At 40.1% G+C, this 21,758-nt stretch overlaps 1 protein-coding gene across 8 annotated transcripts in view; it reads right to left on the bottom strand.

Moving 5' to 3' along the window:
• GARRE1 (granule associated Rac and RHOG effector 1) overlaps window positions 1-21,758 on the bottom strand; it is a 62,467-nt gene that overhangs the window by 16,652 nt on the left and 24,057 nt on the right. For 6 of the 8 annotated variants that reach the window (XM_074582925.1, XM_074582926.1, XM_074582930.1 and 3 more), the window contains 6 exons: window positions 13,683-15,027; window positions 5,207-5,413; window positions 2,649-2,789; window positions 2,270-2,365; window positions 1,974-2,135; window positions 845-1,003 (listed from right to left, as the gene is read on the bottom strand). In XM_074582925.1, coding sequence (XP_074439026.1) covers window positions 845-1,003; window positions 1,974-2,135; window positions 2,270-2,365; window positions 2,649-2,789; window positions 5,207-5,413; window positions 13,683-14,177 — 1,260 coding nt within the window. In that variant the 5' untranslated portion in view covers window positions 14,178-15,027. Of the gene's footprint in view, window positions 1-844; window positions 1,004-1,973; window positions 2,136-2,269; window positions 2,366-2,648; window positions 2,790-5,206; window positions 5,414-7,294; window positions 7,616-13,682; window positions 15,028-21,758 lie in introns of those variants that run through there. The other 2 variants (XM_074582933.1, XM_074582932.1) reach the window with 2 other exon arrangements.

Below are 21,758 nucleotides of genomic sequence, written 5' to 3'. Positions count from 1 at the left end.
GATATGAATTAACAACAAGCATTTACCTCACTGTAGGTTACAGATGATTCAAAGAACACTTGACAGAAACGATCACAGGTTACGCTGTACCTTTATGTTTGCGTTTCCTTCCTACCCTGTTGCATTCTTGCCCCCATTTTATTTGTCCAGTCAAAGGAAAACCCACAGTACTCCAAAAAACATATGTCATGAATGAACGCTTTATTAAATTAAGAGATTGCAGTAATTAGTTATGGGAGCACAAATGCACTTTCTTATCAGATTATGTTCCAAGCTTCTATTTTTAACAGCTATTTACAGAGTGTAAAATCCACGGGGTTTGTTTCTAAAGAACACACATGTCTACAGCAAGGCACTGAGTTGCTCCGTCTCTGCTGGAGACGGCAGGCAGCGTTACCTGGTGCAGAGGACATCCTGGGTTATGTCGGGCAGGAAACCCAGCTTCCATTCAAGGAGAGGAAATGAAAAAAGGGCAGTTTTTAAAGCTAATCTGAGAGAAGAGGGGAAGGGGTATTTCTTTTTGACATGGCCATCTATAGATTTGAAAATTCTTTCTATTTCACTATGAATTAGGAGTTTCATTTCTTGTGTACTCTCTAATAATGGAGACTACAAACTACACAGTACATTCTTCTGTCCCTATCAACTACAGATGCCCTCTACCAACTTGCATTCTACGAGGACACGTTTTGCTCCTAAATCAATTTAGCTGCAGCGTTAAAAATGGAGCAACACAAAGACACTGGAAATTAATTTCCAAACTCTTTAAAACATCTAGTTTTTCTCCCACATGTTTAAGAAGCCTTTTTTTTTTTTTTTGCTAAGCCTCTTGGTAGTTACTTACCAGTCCAGCTTGGCCAAACAAGAGTTGTACAGCAGTTTTGCAGGCTCCTCGCCATGTGGAAGGGCAAACCTGATTTAGGACTTCAGTAACAGGAGAGTCATCCCGTGGCGTAAGTCCATTATGGCATCCAGCTTCCTTAATCAACTGCAGCATTGTGTGCTGAAAAAAGTCATTAAAAACTTTGTCTTATTACAGACGGGATTCATAAATGTTAACACCAATGCTTCTATAGGTATTTATCATTATTCTACACATTTTCCAAAAACTATAATGTCTGTTACCTCTGAACAGCCTTGTATAACTAGAAGAGCTCAACTGCAGAACAGAAATATGGAAGACCTCTGCTATCTGGAACACAATACTCCTCCAAAATCATAAACAGTATTTTTGCTTATATTCTTGCAAAAGGGTTTAATCAAAACTACAAAAAGCACTGCAAAGACAACAGAAAAGCAGCATTTTGAGCTGTGGATTGTTTCAACTCTTTCAGGAGCAAGGAACTGGGCTTATGTAAAAAAAACCAAACATGAAAATGCTGATTAAAACTGCCCAAATTACTTCTGAATTGACATCTTTTCCATTCCTTTATACTGAAAATACAATTCACTTCTCTACAATTTAAAATTATTTTTAAAAAATTGATTAAAGTTTCTAAGAAGACACTGAAAAGAGGTTTGTTACAAAATATTTTTTCAAGTCCCTCCCTTAGCACTAGAAGGGTCTGGGCCAGGCTTATTTTGGCACCTAAGGAGATGAAAGCTCTGAAGTGCATCACCTGGTTGGGTGCACTTTCCTCTCCACTTTTTGATACTTAACCCACCTATTTTCAAAAAGTTCATGGAAGCTTCATTACCTCCTAGGCTTCTATGCTTCTCTCGGACTGGACTGAATTTGAATTTGCCCAGGTGGTTAAAACGTTATCAGAAGCAGGCATGGACCTACAATATTATCAACATCTTGTTTCCACAGGAAGTCAGGCTAAAAATACACACTTTTAAATACAGGTTTAGCACTGAACTTCTACTGAAGTGTTCTCTGAATTTTAAGGAGTTCTACTCTTTCTTCTCCTCACACAAACCACGCCCCCCACCCCCCACCCCCATCCTGTGGTTAGATTCAGGGTTATTACCGTTTTCAGCTTCAGGTTTTCTGCTGCAGACTCATTGAAGGAAATTCCTTTCAGAAAATGAGATCCGATCTGAACAGGTACAGTGGGCAGCTCACACTGAATTGGCTGAGGCGGAGTCTGTCTCCTTCCTGTTTGCTGGGCTTCAGCTTCACTGCAACAGCCCTGAAATATAAAACAAAAGATCAATTAGAAGAAATGAAGACATTAGAAAACCTAATGTGAGTCAATTTTATGTTTTTAAATAATTATTTTCAAGGCGAGGAGGGATGAAAGAGAACAGGTTTAGCAGATCCCACCTGAAGACTTGCTTCAATAGCTTTTGGGTTCAAGTGGAAGCCAGCCTTCATTGCATATTCACAATGGCCTAAACTCTCCAAAGCCACTTTGTATGCCTGACGTGGAACAAAAAGTTGAGATATTAGAGGCGTATCAGTAAGTAAACAAGCACGCAGCCATTGTGGCTGGATACATATGCGAGAATTATTTCATAGATTTACCCTACTCAGTTCTACAGCATACACACATTGATCATAAGATTCCAATGCCGTAATTCTCAACCCCCTCACGGCTGCCCGTGGTACCTGTTTCTACAGTAATACATTCCTTTTCCACTTCATTCTTTGGCCCATGGACTGTATTACCTGCGCACTAGAGCAGCAGACTTTAAAAACTCACCTGCAAAGCACTGTCAATTTTCATGTTTAGCTCTTTGAGCTGATGTTCAGGGATTGCCACACTCTGTGAGCAGAAAAGCTGCTGAACTTCAATTCCTGCCAAACACCCATCACAGCCTCTTTCTCGCAGTCGAGATGTGGCCTGTAATGTAAAATCAAAATCCAGGGTAAAGAGGTTCAACACTAAACCAGGTCGAGCTTATTTAAATTTTAAACAGACCAAAAAAACCCCTGAGTTTAAAACATTATAAAGGAGATAAGAAGCAGCACCTGGTGGAAAGGATCTGGTAGGAATGATTTATTACAGCTTATTAAACCTGTACTGCTACTTTGAAAGTCCAAGGCTCACGTAATTTGTCTGGCACATAAGTGTTGGCCAGCAGCTTCCCTCAGCATTGTTTGCTGTTACTATTTCAGCTCCCTCCCGGCACTGAGGATCCTGTTACACTGGCCACATGATGACTGTGGGCACCAGAGGAGGGAGTCGGGACTTCAACATAAAGGGTACTGCTTGCCACACAAACAGATCGGTTCACTCATGTGTACAAACACTCCTGTGTACAGAAGAGGATATATTTTATGAAATTAAGGGCGATTACTATGGTGCAATTTGAGAAGAGCCACACAAGACTACAAGATCAACTTTGCACAAGAAGAGAACAGCTTTATGTAATACGATTTTGAAAAATAAGAAATATGAAAAGCCAAATATCTAGTTTTAACTGTAAAATATTACACTACTGAGCAGGGTAAAAGAAATAGAAGCATACTCTTCTGCAGAAGCCTACTGCATTTAATGCCTCAGCTATGGCTTGGTTTTCAGCCTAGGAAGGATCTGGCTCTAAAGCAGGATGTCCAAACTGGGGATTTTCGGTACGACAGCCAACGGACAGACACACATTGTGCACCTCATCAACACATACAGAATTACAACATTTTCCAACTGAAAATCTTAAAAAGGTAAAATAGTTCTGAGCTATTGACAAACCATCATCTTAAACTTCATTTTGAACCAGCAGTGTATTCTGCTGCCCAAGAGGCTGATTTTATACGGAAATAATGGATTGCCTTCCACTCCATAATGTAAAGATTTGGTAAGATTTCAGTATCTCAGATCTCCCTGCCACTAAAAAGGAATTGCGTATTAGTCTGTCTACAATTAGGAGAGAGATTTTATTTATTTACAGAACACAGGTTTTTCTTATGCTATGCTAAAACCCCACACAAATACTTATTTTAGTCAATCATAAAAATCAGAGAAGTGCCTTCTATTGTTATTCTGGAATTGGGGAAAATCTGCATTTTTCTCTTCTCCTCTCCATGTGTATTTAATAAAGGATTTGATTACTGTAATACTTGTACTAAACTCTATTTCAAAATACCGGTTTTATTAACAGAAATAGCTGAAGTGGCCTGTTAAGGAGGTAAAAAACCTCCTTAGCGTTCTGCAAACCTAAGTTTAATTTTAACCACATTTTAAACAAACTTGATAGCAATTGCAGGGCATTTATAGAAATTGTAACGCAGTTTTAAGGAACTAAGTATATTAAACATAAAATTAACTATTTTTATGCAGAAGGAGTAAAGCTGTACCAGAATTAGACCTGTTACGATTATCCATAATACACCTCAAAGACTCTCAAATCCAGTGAAATCAATTTATACCACAGTAAAAATTACAGGCAATTCCTCTGCATTCTGAGTTCTGAAGGAAACTTGTTTGCTTTCATATACCTTGCAGATGTTAGTTGATAAATGGAAACCTTGACAAGATTTGCAGTCAAGATAATTAACATGCCTGTGGGGGCTGCCAAATTCGACTTCAAAAGCACACGCTCCGAGTTACTTGAATTTAAGTAAAGGGGGCACTTGGAGCCTGAATCCATTTTGATCTATCGGCTGCAGACCTCAATAGTGCAAGGGAAAGCAGAAAGCTCATACAACTATTCATCTCTGGAAAGGACTTTTTTCAGCAGGAGAAGTAAGGATTCCACAGATGGCAAGTGTCTGTGAAAATAAAGTCCTGACAGTGGTACATTTAAGTAATTTGATTAACATTCCAACAACTGATGCATCAAGCTTAACAGCATGAAGACAAAAGTGTTAAAAGTTACATAAAGATCTTTATGTATGAAACAGAATTCATGCTCAAAATTTAAGAGAAATAGACATTATCTAAATTATTTTTCATCAAGATTTTGCTCTGTTTTTGCAAGGACTTGTACTGGTTCTTTCAGATTCCCTCTGTCTGCCAAACCACATTTGAACGTTTTTAATTCATTACTAATAACAAAAAGCTGTTTCCACTGTTTGTGCACTCCTTAGGTACAATCGTATCATAAAGAAAACTTGACACAGAGCAGAGGTAGTAGAATCAACCATATAGGTAAAACAAGTTTTAGCATCGGAAATTAACTGCACCATGTTCCCCGCCTTCAAATGTAGTATGTCTTTAAAATCAGAGATTTTCTTCCTTTATTAGGGCATCCTGAATTTAGGTTTCACTAATGTAAATGGCATTTCACTAAATACAATGTCACTGCAGTAAGACCTCCGTACCTCAGCTGCTCCTCTCCATGATCTTATTGCATCTTCCAGCTCATTTGTGGGGCTTAAATTTGAGGCTCCAGCCCCACTAACGTTCTTTTTCTCCTGCGCTACAGCTTCCGCAAAGCAGGAGTGTGCCACTGGCTGGACCTTCTGCAAAGCTTGTGAGAGGAACTGAAAGTGGACCTGCATCACTGTCAAGAAACATCGCCCGAGTACCTGCAGGACAAGAAACAAACCATTTTTCAAGCAAATTGAAGATTTCACGTAAGTTTCCCTTCTTTTTTGTTCAGTGTTTGAGGTAAGGAATTAAGTTAAATTCAGATCTTTTTTTATTAAAATAACACTTTGGATCATGATATTTAACCATTTACTTAAAATAAGGTAAACAGTGAGTGAGCGTTGGTCTCTATGAATTAAGGGGAGATCAGACAGATGCCATGTCATTTTTACTTCTGCACTTAAGTTAGAGTTATTTGAAGAATGAAGAGCTTTTTAAGGTACTTGGCAATATCAAGCACATGAACCAATACAAAAATGGGAGCAGCATATTATGACAAGGACAAAATCAACAGCAAAACCCACTTGCACATAGAGCTAGCTGATTTTATGCTAAAAAAAACCAAACCAAAAAAAAAATCTAAATTTTTTAAAAACATGATCATAAAAAAATCAGTAAAGTTTAATCCAGCAGTTTATCTTCCAAGCAGAGCAATAACCAGTAACAAGCATGAAAACCACTTTGGCACATAATCCCGTGGCAGCAGAGTGCCATTTTTAGAATACAACGGTGACTGCAGGACGCCTGCACAAAGTTGCAGCCCTGTCACTTGCATTGTCTGACAGGAACTGCTAACGCTGGCACAAATCTTCTCTTTGGAGTATTTCACTGAAATGGGCCATGTAATCCTCGCTCGAGGGTGTGAGGAGAGGCGGGGCGGTGAAGGGCTGACGGTGCCGCTCGCGGGGCTGAGGGCAGGGCACGGCACCCTCCTCCGCCAGCCCCAGCTGGGCTCCACACCCCGGACCTGTTCCCTCCACCTTTCCATCCCCCATTCATCTCCCTCTCTGACCAATGCTAACGAGAATTATGGCCAAGGACAGACATGTGCCCCAGTTACTCCAAGCCAAACAGAGCAGGTGGCACAAAGGCAGTGTTTAGGTGTGGGAGAGCCGATGGGAGCACAGCCACCCAGGAGGCCAGCAGGAGAGCAGCTCCATCGGCCCCCAGGGCCATGCTCTCCTCAGCACACCAAAGCCTAACTAGAACACGGCAGAGAAGCAAGTATTTTCCAAATTACTGCAAAAAGTATTTAAAAGCTATTCAAAGTGTTTTGTTTCTTCTATGGAGTTCGTCACACAAAGTGGTTTAAAAATGTATATTTGACTTTGATTTATTAAAAAAGATTCAACTTGAATTCCATTTTAGGAATAATTCATAAAATACACAGATAATGTACAAAGCCATCGTGCCTTGGAGCAAATAAATCATCTGGCTTATTTTCAGCTACATTCTTCTGGAATAAAAATATTCAGACACAATGATCTTACTGGCAAGACTCTGCAGTCCCACGAACAGTTATATGCATTAACTATCTCCTTCAGAAGAGCCAGTGGTGGCAATGCTTTTTTCCACTGCATCCGGACTCCTTTTGACATTCCATTCTGGTTCAATCACTTCCCTTCTTTGTACAGGCTTAAAATTAAACATTTTTGGTACTTTGACTGAGCTCTGAAAGTGGAGTTTGCCTTATTAAAAGAAGCAGCCAGCAAATGATAAAATGAAGAAAACTCCAGCTTTCCTGGCTATGAGATCAGAAAAATTTATAAGAAAACTGCAGGAAAAGACAACTGGCTATCTGAATATTTCTGTATGAAGAATGCAGTTCTCAGGGGAAGAAGAAACTAGGACTCATTAGGAATTCCAAGCCGATTAAGTTTCAAAGAATATTTAAGGTACAGAGGTTGAAGTTTCCCCTGCCTGGGAATAATGCTCAAAATAAACAAATGATTTAGTTTTTAAGTGGCAGCACACAACATTCCTAGTATAATTTACAATGTCAAACAGTGAAGATAAATAGTAACATCTGCTTTACTGACCTTCTATTTTGTTTGAAAAATAATCTATTTGTGTCTTCCTCAGAAACGGGTAAGGATGGTTTTAACTGCTTAAATAAAATCCAAGTGGTGGTGGGTTTTTACACTGTCAAACACTCATTGCAGATGCCAAACTCACTCTGCTTTAAAGTTCACTTCTTGAGGATTTTCTTCCAAAGAGCTGAATCTGTCTTTACTGTGGGAAAGAAGTACGGCCGCCACCAGTTTCACAAACACAGCCAGGGTTGGCCAGCAGCTACCAGAGAGCGTAAAGCAACATACTAAATCTCTCATTGCAAAATCTGCAGAATGATATTAGCGTATGGATGCGGTCTTTTCATAGTTAGACACCACCATCTCTTTTTAGAGTTTATCTTTCCCTACTTTCTGCATGCAGAAGTGTTTGACTCTCCTGCTTTAGGCCATAATAAGAACAACCCAAAACCTGGAGACTATGTAGTAATCCAAGATGAACTGGAATCATCACCGGTGTCAGCTAGTAAGTTTTTCTTGGTAGCGTTGGTGTTTTCTTACTCCATTTCTTAGAATCATTTATATTGCATATACAACAAGCTCTTCAGCTTGCAAGTTTTTTGTCCCAAGAAATACAGATTTAGCACCTTGGTGTTCCTAACCCGTTACCAGGCAGGACAACTATTTCTCCCAGCAGCTGAATGACCTTACCGAAAGGAAACTGCCTGCCTGTTCCGGCAGCTGGAAGCAACAGGACTTTTTGGTGAGGTCTCACCTCAGACTTCCTTGTCTCTGAAGCAGGTGACAAGCTCAATCAAACTGGTTACGTACCAAGAGAAGCATCAGGTGGAGATGCAGTGTTAGGTCACTCTGTCCCATATTATCCTCCTCATGGGGCACACAATCAACTTTGGAATATTTTGCTGGCCAAAGTGCACACATAAAATTGCCACATTTCATTGCTAAACAGTGATGCCATGCAAATTCCCTGGCAAGCAAATCTTATACAACAGATTCTTTATAACAGAACACTACCACTAATAAAGTTAGCAAGTAACCAGTGCCCATCTTCCAAACTTGCCCAACTTCCAAACAAACGCTGACCTGCAGTTCCAAGCACCATTTTTTGTAGTAGTATTTCTTTTTCTCTCTTTTTTTTTTTTGGGGGGGGTGGGGGGAAGGTGGGTGGGGAGTGGGGAGCTCTTTCCCTACACAAACAAAACCCCGAAAAACCTCCAAATGCCACAACATGCTTATTCAGTGGTTTCCTACTACCCTCATTTCCCTTAACAGAGTTCTTACTGGCTTTGGTAACAGTAAGCACAACCCATCTACCCACTGAAGAGACGAGGTTAAAACAGCACTATAATGAAGTGAACGACGAGGTATGACTCAAACTGCTGTACCAGATGATGAGATAACCCCCTTTCCCACATATTCCTGAAAGCGGACAGAATATTATTCATCTTCACTACGCAGCAATGCCCTGCAGTTCGGAAGAATGATCTCATGACCAAAGCACCTCCAAGGGAAGACAGGATCCTGCTCACTGAAGAGTTACCTACCAGATAAACTGGATTCCAGCAGAAGGTGCACCTTTACACCTGCAGGATGAGCAGACAAGGGCAACCTAACAGACTCATTCCTGCTGAGAGCCAACCTAAAAGCCAAGCAGTGATGATAAGCTGATATTGACAGCTACTAAAATGCTCACCATAATTTAGCAAAAAAGCATTTAAGCGTTAAGCATTTTCAAAATAAAAAGCAGCAATTAAAATGTAATACAAAATATTTCCAAAGACAACGCTAGCAGATCTGAGAGCAGAGCATGAGATTATAGACCAAGATAAGAGCACGTCATTCAAGCAAGCCCCAGCATTTTCTACTGATTTGAAGCAGCTTTTTGCTACTAACAATTCCTCAACTCAGAAGAGTCTGAATTCAATCTCTGCAAATCACAGGAAAGATAATAATAATAAAAAAATATATTTAAATTGGGCTTTACAATGTTTGCTAAGAAAAGCCTACATTTTTTATTTACTCACACGCTTTTGTCCCATAAGCTTCTTGTTCAAAAATCTTCAGTTATTTTATACACATAAAAGGCCAAAGTTATCTCCATTTAATACAAAACAGAGTGCCCAAGCTTCCCTGTTGTTCAGGAACACAACGTGTACATCTCTGTCATTGCTACCACTTTCAAGGCAATGCCCAAGCTCCATGTAACTAAACCAAGATTCCTTCTTTGCATTTTGCAGCACTGAGGCTGCTGCAAAGCTTCACAACACATGAGGCAACAGACAAACTTTTTTGCAGTTTTAAATTCCCACCCGCTGATTTCCTTTAACGCTTTTATTAACAGAAATACAGTTTTACTGCATTCTTCCAGCTTACAAAACTTTAACAGATCTGGAAAACTCAACTTGTTCCCCCTGATTTCCAAGCTGTTCCTCACCCATACAGGCATAAAACACCTGAGAATTCAAAGTTTTTTGACAGAGGAAAAAAAGCCAGAAAATAAAAATCAGCATTTGCATTTCTGAAATCAAGAAACCTTGGGAAACTCCATCTGTCACGAACACTTTGATCAAGAGAAGTCACCTTCTTACACATCCTGGCAGACAGTTCTAAACTAGCAAGCTCTGTTCTGCTAAAAAAAATATAAATAAATTAAAAACCTCTCCCAGTGCTGCTACAGTGCAGGCTGCACAACCGTTTTTAGTCCAAATCCAAGTCAGTATGTTCATCAGAACTTGAAGTTTTCTTGCTATTGCCTTCCCTGAGCCCGCTAGACTAGATAAAAACGTATGGCACCTCAGAAATGCTATAGCTCTCTCCTAAATCTCTAAAGCCAAACCTCCTCTGCTTATATTTCTCATTCTTCCTCAAAACACACAGCCTTTGTTGAAGACGGCTTAGGAAAAGTATACTTTCCTCAGCTGGACTCATGCACAGAGAAAGCCTCATTCTCATGTCCTTCCCAGGAATTTTGGGTTCTGTCCTCCCACCCCTCCATGGATTACACCTCACCCCCCTGCTGCTTCCGCAATACCAGGCTCCATCCCTCACAGAAGATGTTCTGGAGCTCCTCTTCATGGAATATTGCTGAGCTGCCACTCACACATTTGACCATCTCTCCGTTCTCTCTGAGCTGTAAGTTCTTTCAGTCACCTACTAGAGAAACTGCAGAAGCAACTTTAGCTATTCCTGTATTTCCCACGGAAAAAATTACACTGCCTGTCACACTGTTCTCCCCTTGTTTCCCCTGGCCAGCGAACTCTGATGAAGTCAGGCAAGCCTTTTATATTTTTTTGCTTCCATTGCGAGTTTTTCAATCCTGCTGGTAGTTTTATGAAATGTTAACTTTTCTATGTATTGGGGGGTGGGGTGCTGGAAATCACACATTTTTTAATTTAAAATTTCAGCATATATAGCTCAGACTCCAAGTCGTAGAGAAGCAGAGCAGGAGAGGCTCTCAAAAGGTCACCCCGCTGTCCCAGGCAAGGAGCAATTTCACCTGGGTCAGTTTTGCTAGACGCAGGTTTAACCTGTTCCGTAAGTTCTTTGTGATGGAGGCTCCCTGCCCTTTGTAGCAATCCACCTCACTGCTTCACTAACACTACAAAGTGCTTCCACAACATCTAACATGAATCTTTCCTTCTGAAATTTAAGTTCATTACTTCTTGCTCCACCTTATGTGGACGCGAAGAACAGGACGCTGCCACATCTTCTGGCAGCTTCTTACATACCTGAACAACTCTGATTTTCCTTCTTAGTCTTCTCTTCTGCAGAGTCAGTCTTTGCAATTTGTCCTGAAGTCCTATTTCCTGGGTGTCCGATTACTCTCGCTACTCTCGTCTGGGGTCTCTCCAGTTGCTCACTATTTCTCTAAGCGCAACAGCAGTGGTGCATGGGGGCACTGTTGCATTTAAGGCCATAATAACCAAAGCGAAGAGAGTTGAATGCTTATTTCATGGTTCTTGCAGGTTACAGTTGCATTAAATACATGACAACTGCCTCTTGGCACAATAGCAACACCATTGATTTATTATTTGCAGCCGCACAACACTGACTCCTACTCAGCATATGACTATCATGAGCCCCAGAATTGATCTTCACAACTGCTGCCCAGCGGGCTCCACTTGTGAGACTGAAAATTTCTATTTAAATATCATAACATTCAGTTTTCCCCTCTGAATTCCATCCCAACTGGAAAACTCATTCCTTCAATTCAAGATTATTTTTAATTCAGCAAGTCTTCCAGCAGATTTATATAACGTACTGTCAAGTCACCCACAAACTTAAATATATTCTCTATCCTGACCTTGGCCAAGGTCCATTTTGACAATGAGCAACTGATAACTGCTTCCAGGGCACAACCACCCAAATTGCTTGTCCATACACTTAAATAATCTCAACCATGCTCCCTGCCTGACATAAAACAAGCGCGTCAGTCAGAGTCAAATCCTTAAATTTTACTGGTTCTTAAGCAAAACCAGAATGCAACGTTCATCTCATTACACAAAGGTACCCATAAATCTTGCATGTTGACTTTTTTAGAAGCTATGCGCAAGATGCTGTTTTAAATAAGAAAAGGTGTAAGAAAAGTAGGGTGACAAGTGGGCGATCTCCACAAGACACACCTGAAAAGAAAACCAAGCAATCCAGCTGTGCTGCTTAGATTCTCTTTCTGTCTGTCCCCACCATGCAGAGCTGCCTGGTGCAGAGAATGCTGCAGGTGGAGACGGAGCTGAGGAAGAAGGATCAGGTCTGTACAGGCAAAGCAGAGACCAGAGCACGTCTCTCTGCCTCTGCTTTAAGCCGGCAAGATGCGCAGCCAACATATGCCAACAATGCTCTGCTTTTGCTCAGGAACTCCACTGACTGAAGCTATGAATTAGCACCTAGAATTGCTTGACTAGGTTACAGAAGTAGTATACAGATAGTTGCCAACATTTTGCAAGACAGTTTCAAAATCTACAAAAAGCCCTAGAAAACTGGGAGTCTTTTGCAGGTTTTTGCCTTTTTTTTTTTCTTCTTCATTAAAAAAAAGTCTTTCAGCACAGGTATTATCAAGATCCTAATTACATAAACTCACGTTGATTTTTTAAATTTAGAAAAAAGAAGTTTGTTTTTTTTTTTCCTACAGCCTTAGGTAAACATAGTGATGTTATTATTTTCAAAAATACCAGTCTACAAAAGACATTTATAACAAATATATAGCCAATCTTCCTTCATTTTATACTGAGTATACAACACTGAAGACTGTCAGTCATATTCCTCACTACAGTTATGTACTACAAATAACATTCTACTGAACTACTTCACCCATAAGTTGTGCAGTTACAGGAAGCAGATAATGCTTGATAAGTATGCATGTGTAACATTCATCCTTACAAAATTACCCGAAACCTAAATCAAAAACAAGAGAACTCAAAATCAGGTTTTCCACTCAGGATGGAATTCTGTAGGAAAAACTTTGCAAAGACTGCTGTAAAATAAGGAAATACATCAAAACACGAAGAATGACTTAAAACACCAGGGATGCATATGTGACTGTCACTAGCAGAGAAATCCCCAGTCGTACCGAGGCGCGAGGAGCGCTGGGGACGCTCCCAGCTTCAAACCTCTGGGTTCTGACTGCTGTACAGCAAGGTCATGACAAAGTTTTACAGCACAAATCTCTCACACTAGCACGGTACTTGCCTTTTAAGCACAGCAGCTCACAAAGACAAAAGTGTTTTGAAGAGCAATAAAATGTTATTTTACATAAATTTTGATCATTAGTCAACAATATGCAGTTTTACACAAACACGGATGACAACAGGCCACTCCCAAGTGGTTTCCCCTCAGAACAGATAATACTAAGGGAAGTATAGGTTAATTTAGAATACGATGGCTTAATATCACTAGAAATACTAGCTAACATAAAACAGAAAAGTGTTTAAAACTTTTATTTAGTTGGTTTGGAAGGGCAGAGTGTTGGGGTTTTTTTGTTTTGCATTATTATGTTTTTTTAAACTAATCGTGGTTTCCCCAAAGAAGAAAGAGGTAGTTGCATTGCTGGTTTTAAGTTTAAATCATATGGAACATTACCATTTAGAATCATATAGGTAGTACAATTTAATTGTAATTCATTTTTCTTATTTCATGAAATCTTTAAATAAGGTGCAAGTTCTTATACAGGAATACCCACTGAATTCCTAACTCAACATAGTTGGAAGTCAGGTATTGCAAATGACTTAATACTTTCAAGAAAAAAACACAAGAATAGATGTTGTCTTTTCACCAGCGTTGCCCACAAGTACAAAGCAAGGCAGAGAGAACTTTTGTTGTAGAAGTGATTTTGAAGAGAAGTCCAATTAAGAAAGAACGACAGAAATTCACACGCAGAACAGTATCCCACAAGGTAACCTACCTCAATGTCTTGTAGGCTGAACTCTTTTTGATCTTTAAAATTTGCAGCTCCTGCACTCAGTTCCATCAGCATTTTTGCTATTTCTGGTTTTATTGCTGCTGTGAGTCGACTCGCTGCTTCCATGACATGTTCCTGCACGTCTTTCAGTTGCATAGCTGCCTTAGAATAGTGCGAGTTCCTAAATACACTGCTGAAAAGGTCTGTAAGGAAAGTGCTCGTACGGCAAAACACGTTGAGTGCATCCAGGTATTTGGAGATTCCCTGCTGGATGTCCGCAATGGGAGTAGTGTGGGAGACGGGGTGGCTGCAGCTGCCTGCAGCAGCCGAGGAGACCAAGGGGGACGCCGGGGTGGTGGATGCCAGTGGCGCGCTCAGGGTCCTGCCTAGCTCAGGCATTTGATACTGCTGGTGTTGCTGCACTTTTTGCTTGGACCCGCCAAGCAAAAAGCGCCGCTTATAGTCCATTTTGCTTTCTTGTGCACTACAGCAATACATAAGTGAGTGCTTGTCTAAAGATTTCTCAATTTAACAATCACTTGTCAAATTCCTTCCTCAAATATATAGTTATGTACAGTAACAGTGGAGGACTGTGTACATAGGTTTCACAAAAGGCATTTCAAAAAGGCAAGCGTCTGTATAATCTGTATCAGCAGTGAGAAAGGCAGCGGATTTGCTGACTTTGTATTTTCAGTGTTCAGTGCAGCCCTGCTGCAGTTAGAAACTGTACTCAAAAAGCAAGCCGAAGTTATCTTAATAATGCTCTGTCTCTAGTTTGGTATTCCACTCTGCACTCAGAAAAGCAGTGCCAGAGCAGAGAAGTTACCGCCTACAATTTCTTCATGAGCATATTACTGTCACTTGCTATTAAGTCTACAAAAGTTATTTTTGTCAATGCAAACAATAGTTTTAGAAGCAATACCTTAATACAATTTCACCATTAGTAATACCAGGAAAAGTGGAGCAAACCACCGATCAACAGCGATTATAAAAGCAGTGCAGAGGCTCCTTCCTTGAAAAGGCAAATCCTTATGTCAGCAGATCAAATATCTTCAAATGTCTTGACAGATCCAGTCTGCCAAATTAGTTTACTTGTAGTGTCTCTTCTTAATACTGGAGGGAAAAAAAAATCTGGACTCTGTTTACAGAAGACTTTGCAAGTACAGCTATTAAAAATTAGAGTGTTTATTATTGCAAGCCTTCTTCCCCTTTCCTCCTTTCCTTCTTTGTTGAGGTAGTTGTTTCCGTTGTAAGATTAAGAAATGGTGCTTCCAGACTGCATTTGCCCTCAATTGTAGACTCAGAACAAAAATGCACAAATGTACTTGTAAGGCCTCTAGGTCATTTCCTGTGGAGGGAAAAAAAAAAAAGTTTAAAGTGTTATGGAACAATGAGAAGGTTTAATGTTTTAACTCCTGCAACGTCCTGCTATACTTCTCTGGGCAGATGTTGTTGACAACAGGCAAGAACAAAAGGCGGGGAGAGTTGCAGTGAGAGTTTAAAAGTCAGTTAGTTACAAGTTGGTGTCATTTTGTTACTAAACTCAAGACTGCTGAACATTTTCTTACTCATTCTCCCATCCTAGACTGTCCAATTTAAGACTACAGTTAATCCCCAGTGCAGCCCTTACACAGTTAAGAACAGTGGAAGGCTATTAATGCAGAGCTCAGGAGGAGTTAATTACATTTTCTAACCTCATCCTTTTAAAATAATTTAAGAATTAAGTCAATGAAACCTTTTTTCACACACAATTTATTGCAGAAATCAGACTCCCATTCATTTTACTAATTTACTAAATCAACAGTTACAGGTCCATAATATTTTTTTTTTCAGTACAACAGCAGACAAATCTGTCTGTATCCTAACAGAAGTCAGCTGAAAAAGACAACATACACATCCCATTTCAGGATGAGGGACAGCACCTATCATTTGCAAGGTATCATATCAGGCAGAACTGCCCAACAGATTGGCCTAAATAACACTCTCACCAGACAGGAAAGTAGGGAGGGAATACAGCTCCTAGGAGTGCCCTGCTCCTGCTAGCAAACTGGTGCAGCTGGAGAGCCAAGAGCGCTTTCTTGAAGGCATCGGCAGGAATGTGAGCAGAGCCTGAGGAGTGAGAAGGGGTCAGCTGGCAGCAGGAGATGGTCAAGGCCAGGCTGGAGGAACTGGAGCTTCTGGAAAACGGCACGAGGATTTTTAAGCCCTTACCCTTGGCCAAACACAACTCTTAACGGGAGAGGGCTTGGCATCTCATGATCATGTTTACAGGCTGGAGCCATACATCCAGACAATGGTCACACTTACCCTAGGAGCTCATTTACATACACATTTTATATAAACACACACATATATGTTTATACACACATGCGTGTGAAAGATTTATTTTTGTTATGCACTATGAATCTATAGCTTGTTAATTAATCCCACCTCAATCGTCTTCCTCTCTCCTGTGCCAGAGTCAGCATCGCACTGAGCTCATTCCCTCTCACCCCCAGCTCGGTCAGGCTGGGAAACCCCACTCCAGGGCTCTGGGCAGGAAACTTGCTACAGTGCTCCTCGCTTTGGGAGAAACCCATTCTATTTCCTAAGACTGCAACCGACACTGATTAACAACCTTAGGACATTATCAGAGGAAAGTATAATGTAGACAAATACAATTTGTTCCATCAGTTTATTTAGTCCGAGCTGTGTCACACTTTATGCCACTCTCTCCCTTTCCTACAAATCCACATAAGTTGATTTGATCAAATTAGGACATTCTTTTCCTTACTGCGGCAATTGCAACATACAAGGCTAATATCAAACAGTAATTCATAAGTGTTTTTTACCTCAGTACTTAAAAGAATAATCCAGCCATATCGGGAAGAAGCCCTTTAATTCAACAACAAAATGTTCCTTTAGCTATTATAGTTGAGATATAAAACCTGTATTAATATTGTCAAAGTGGTTGGGGAATAAAGATTTTATCTTCAGCCAAAAAAGATACCGATTCATTCACAGGGTGTTTTTTGACACATACATATGATACAAAATCCCCAGACAAAGCAGCAAGCAAGACATAGCAGGACAAAACAAGACATAGAGCCCGAGAGTCTCACACCCACTAAAACAACAGACACATGAGTTTTTCAGGAAGCCATTGCTGCAGATGGTTCTGCTTCTGACATCTAGAGCAAATATCCTTTTGTATTCCCACTTTTTAAAAGATGACATACACATAAAACACAGCAGAAATTCCCATATGCATGTCAGCATCCCTCATTAAAGTACTCTGATTACTTTCTTTCTTAACTACTTTATACTTCTCTCGATATTCAGATTGAATGCATCAAAATGCAATAAACCCATTAAACCCAGAATTTTATAAGAAGTCTTGATATATGCATAGCTGAAAATATTTTTCTCTTTGCTCTACAAGCTATGGTGCCTTACAGTGGAAAGTATGATTAAATTGGTTTTCTTGATTGCATATAAATGTAGATGGAACAAGAGAGTTGGTTAATTTATATGCATTGTAGAAGTAAATTGGTGACTATTTTTCCTAAGTAGACATGAATTTCACATGGCACAGGAACTTAAGCAATGATCATGAAACATCTAAATGTTAATTAGAGCCAAAAGCTAGGAAGAAGGGGTTTTCGAGCTATGCAGCACTGAATTAGACAAGCACATTAGAGATGCGCTACAACTCAGCGGTTCTGATTACACACCAAGTCGTTCAGGATCAAACTGAGACACTGACCTGATCATTTGAAAAGGTCTGATATTTAGCCAATACATAAAGATGCTACATCCCAAAAGAACATAAATGCAATGAATAGGGGAAAAAATGGTATTTTCATATTTTCTACAGCTATAAACAAACATGATAAATCATTGTGTTTTACCTCTAGACAATTTCATAGTCAAACATGCAGGTATTTATTCAATTCTTCAACTGCAATATTCCCTTGTAATAAAATTAACACAAAAGCTTAACGAGGACAGCTTGTATCTCCAGCATCTAAAGAGAGACTTATTTAATGAGACAGGAAAGCTACAGTTCTCAACACCAGGCATGTGGGCAATGCTACATGTCTTACGCTTTCTATAATCAGATCCTCGACGTGCTACGCACAAAATAAACATTCTTCCTTTTGCATCTTTTCCTGAAAAAGTGAAGCAGAGAATGTTCCCACGCTCCCCTCTCCCTTCCCCAGTGCTATGGGTCTGCCGCTGCTCCTGCTGCATGGACTAAAAGTGGGGGCTCTGTATTGTAGCTATATGAGCTTTATGCCAATCTGACTCTTGCTGTATTAGAAAAAGAAAATAAAAAGTAAAAATTGAAGTGTTATATTCTAGTCATACAAGAACAGCATGTCACAGTTCAAAATATAAACCTTAAGCTTGTATTTCATTTTGCAGAAAACAGAAATATTCACAGAAATCAAGTGTAGAAAGTATCAAAAAAAATAGTATGCCACAAGTAAGTTTTATTCCTTCCTTTATGTAATCAAGGCCAAAACAGTGTACTTCATATACTAGTCAACATTATAAATAGAACTAATATATAGTATAAAAACAAGCTCCACACTGAACACTATGCTGTTGCAAGCTGTAAAACACTACTGAAAAAGCTCACCACATTGCTTATGTTCTCGCTTTAAAGAGTTAATGCTACAGTTACGGAACTGCTACTAGTTTGAACTATTTGAACTTCCAGAGAGAAGCAAGCAGATATCTGCAGGAGTTGCTCTAAAAATGGCCACATTTGCATAGAGGAAGGAGAATTGCATGAAAATGACTGCATGTGCGAATCAAGTTCACTGTTCTTTTTTTAAATGTAACATTCACCATTTTGCAAATCAAGTTCACTGTTCTTTTTTTTAAATGTAACATCCACCATTTTTTGTTTAGATACTTCCCAGAAAGTCAGAAATATTCTCTCCAATGTCACTGATTGCAAGAGACACAAATTATCATGGAAGACTTTCAGACAAATGGCATTTGGCACCTCCCAGTTTCTGCTTCACAGCAGCAAGAAGGTGTATAACCCCCATTCCTCCTGCTCAGCATCACCCCGCTACGAGGGGAGGCAACTTTTTCCATGAATGAAGACAGGAGATCTAGCAGAGGCAGTGGTGAGTACAAATGTACAAGTGTATCACTAGTTATTTAGTTACACAATTGCCCACACTGGCAACTTCCTTTCCGCCAACTTCATTTACCATCTACATGAATGTTTTGCAGACCATACTGGTTAAAAAATTTTTGATCAAAAAAAAATAATTTTCATGCTTTTAAGAGAGTTCTGATCTCCATTTTAAAAACTGTGTGCAAAGATGTTCTTTATGAATTCTGTTGTCCTTTCAGTGAATGTGCAATATAACACTGATGAGTAAGATGATCCAAAATACCCGAGCTAAATTTTTTGGAAAGTAACAGTTCCAAATATTGTATATTTGTTTTAGTTTTATGATACAGATTTCAAATCTCAGGATGAACTCAACATTTCACACACCATTCATGTGAAACAATCAAACATGAAAGCAACTAAATTCAATTAATGTCCCAAAAAAAGTAACTCCAACAGAAACAACCCAGGACAGCCAGCTGCTTACCAGGGCAAAGCCTGAGCAAACAAAGCCTTCTGCAGGGCCAAAAGGTCAGCAAGCTGCTAGAGCCAAGGGCCTCCCGTCCAGTTCCTCTCATTTAGTTACACAGATCTGGTGCAAATCCAAAAGTTACTCCTCTCTAAAAGGCATCATTCCACCCTCAAGTCCTGCTGTGACTAATGTGTATCTCAGATCCATCACCCAGCCAGGCCACCCAAAGTCCAAACGTGGTCACCTTAAAAAAAATAAAAATATCGCTAATGGTCTTGGACATCTGAATAGCAAACTGGCAGCAGAAGGGCAGGGGAAGCCCACATGCTATTTTCCTGAAGACCCGTCTTCCACTGTTCCCACCACTACCTGGCTCAGAACCAAAAAAGTTACCAGCCAAGGCCCAAGCGACATCAATTTGTGTATCAGCACCTTGCAACACAACTACGAAGGTCCTGGCCAAGGACACCCAGTGGCCTAAAGCAGGGGCCCTGGCTGGTAATGACATCCGGCTCAGACCCAACGCCAAGCACACAGTGTGTCACAGAATTGGCTCTGCCACTCTGGTCACCCCAAGCACCGCGAAGGCAAGGAGACAACAGCAGGGACAGAAGGGACAGGGCATTCTGGAGAAGGCAGCACTGAGAGACCCAACTATAGAAAGGCTCTAAACCAGTATTCTACACAAAGGCAAAGACACAGTAGTTAGACAGGAGAAATAGAAAGTTAGTCCCAGGTAGGGGCCTGGTAAAACACACTGTACCTGTGTGCTCCAGGCGTAAACGAACCGCACACCAAATCTTCATCCGGAGGGAAGCGCCACAGGCTGTGTGCAGTCTAAGAGGTTATTTCTTGCCTCTCCTTTTAAATAGGCTACTAATACGAGTTAACTACAGCAGATGGTAGAAACTCTTTCCTCTAAACAAACTTTTCAGGATCCTCATTAATAAAGAGGTTAAGAAAAACAGTCAAGTAGTCCCAACTACTTTTGGAAGGGGATTTTAAGACAGACATCAATATAGCATTCTACAGATTTTTAACTGGGAGTCGATTCATTTCACACTATCCCAACTAAAGATGGATTACATCGACAGCTATAGAGTGTATTTAGCATTTACAAAATATATCCATTCAAAAATAGTAGAAATTGGAATCCACATACCAGAGATCAAATATAAAGAATATTAGAATTTCAGTAACAAATCTCATAACCCAAGAAATTGAACTCTGACTTCAACTACATCATCTCCAATACTCCCAAATAATAGAAATCTATTAATATTAAAATTGCCATAAGAATGACAATTTGAGAATATAAAGGAGTTTCTTGACAACTGTATAATATATTTAATCCATCCATAAAAAGAAAATGCATAGAATTAAGGGGGGGGGGGGTGTGCTTTTTAAATTTGTTTTCATTTTTAAACACTGACTTGGACATAAAACTTTTCAGAATAATACAAGAGCTGAAACTATATTTTGAAAATTAAACTTTTCAGTCGACAAGAACAGCCATCTCCAGGTAATGCTGACTGGCAGAAAATATGCATTAATCTCTGACATCAGTTAAGTTATTTTGCACCTGCAATTTCATACCAACACATCATAAATACTTAAAGCATGCAAATGCTTTTAGAGGGGTTGACAAGCATCATTATCTTCACCATCAGGGCAAACGAGGCTCCCAGTTTCTCAGGACAGGCTCCAGGCAGTGATGGGGATGCAGGCACACGACAACACCAGTGAGCACCAGCGGGGAAAGGACACTATCCTGGTGGTTCGGTGCATTGGCAGGCAACACACATCACCAAACCCCAATTGCTCTTGGTCAGGTGCCTGCACTTAGGCTACGAAGCCAGAAAGGAAAACCAACCTCGCTTTTCAAGGCTGACAGCCTTTCTAATGGTGTGGGCTGCAGCCACTAGAAGACCCAGGCACCTCCTGTATGGCTTTTTTGGGGTCTTTTTTTTGTCATCCAAGATGCAAAATCTCCTATTATATGATGACAGGGGGAGAAAGGGGAAGACAGACAGAAATAGCCTATTATACCAATATCATTTTAGTTCTTGTTAGCTCATGAATCGCTTATTTGGATTCCTTTTTGGCTGCTTGCCCAGCACAGTTGGAGGGAAAAAAAAAAAAACAACAAAACCAAAACAAGTAGGCAAACCAACCCTTACTGTGCCTGAAGTACTGAAAGCTCCTGTTGGAAACATCCTCCTTCCAGGGGCTCCCCTTCCTAACACTGACTCGCCAGACTCTCTGGCCCACTCTCCTGCCTGCTCCAGGGTTGGATAGGTGTTAAAACCAATTCAGTGTCTTCCCTCGTACCAGCTGGGTAACATAGCTCACAGGACATACTCTACAGGGACGAGGTAGCTTGCATAGTTTAACAAGAATCATCAACTTCAGCATCCTATTTAAATGTATACAAATCTAAACAGACTTACTTATTAATACAGAAACTGATCTCATTTACCAGTGATGCAAT

This window comes from Larus michahellis, chromosome 4, assembly GCF_964199755.1.
Source record: "Larus michahellis chromosome 4, bLarMic1.1, whole genome shotgun sequence".
Classification (NCBI taxonomy): domain Eukaryota; kingdom Metazoa; phylum Chordata; class Aves; order Charadriiformes; family Laridae; genus Larus; species Larus michahellis.
Note: the sequence above shows the minus strand (reverse complement) of the source record. Positions and strands in the feature narration are given on the sequence as shown.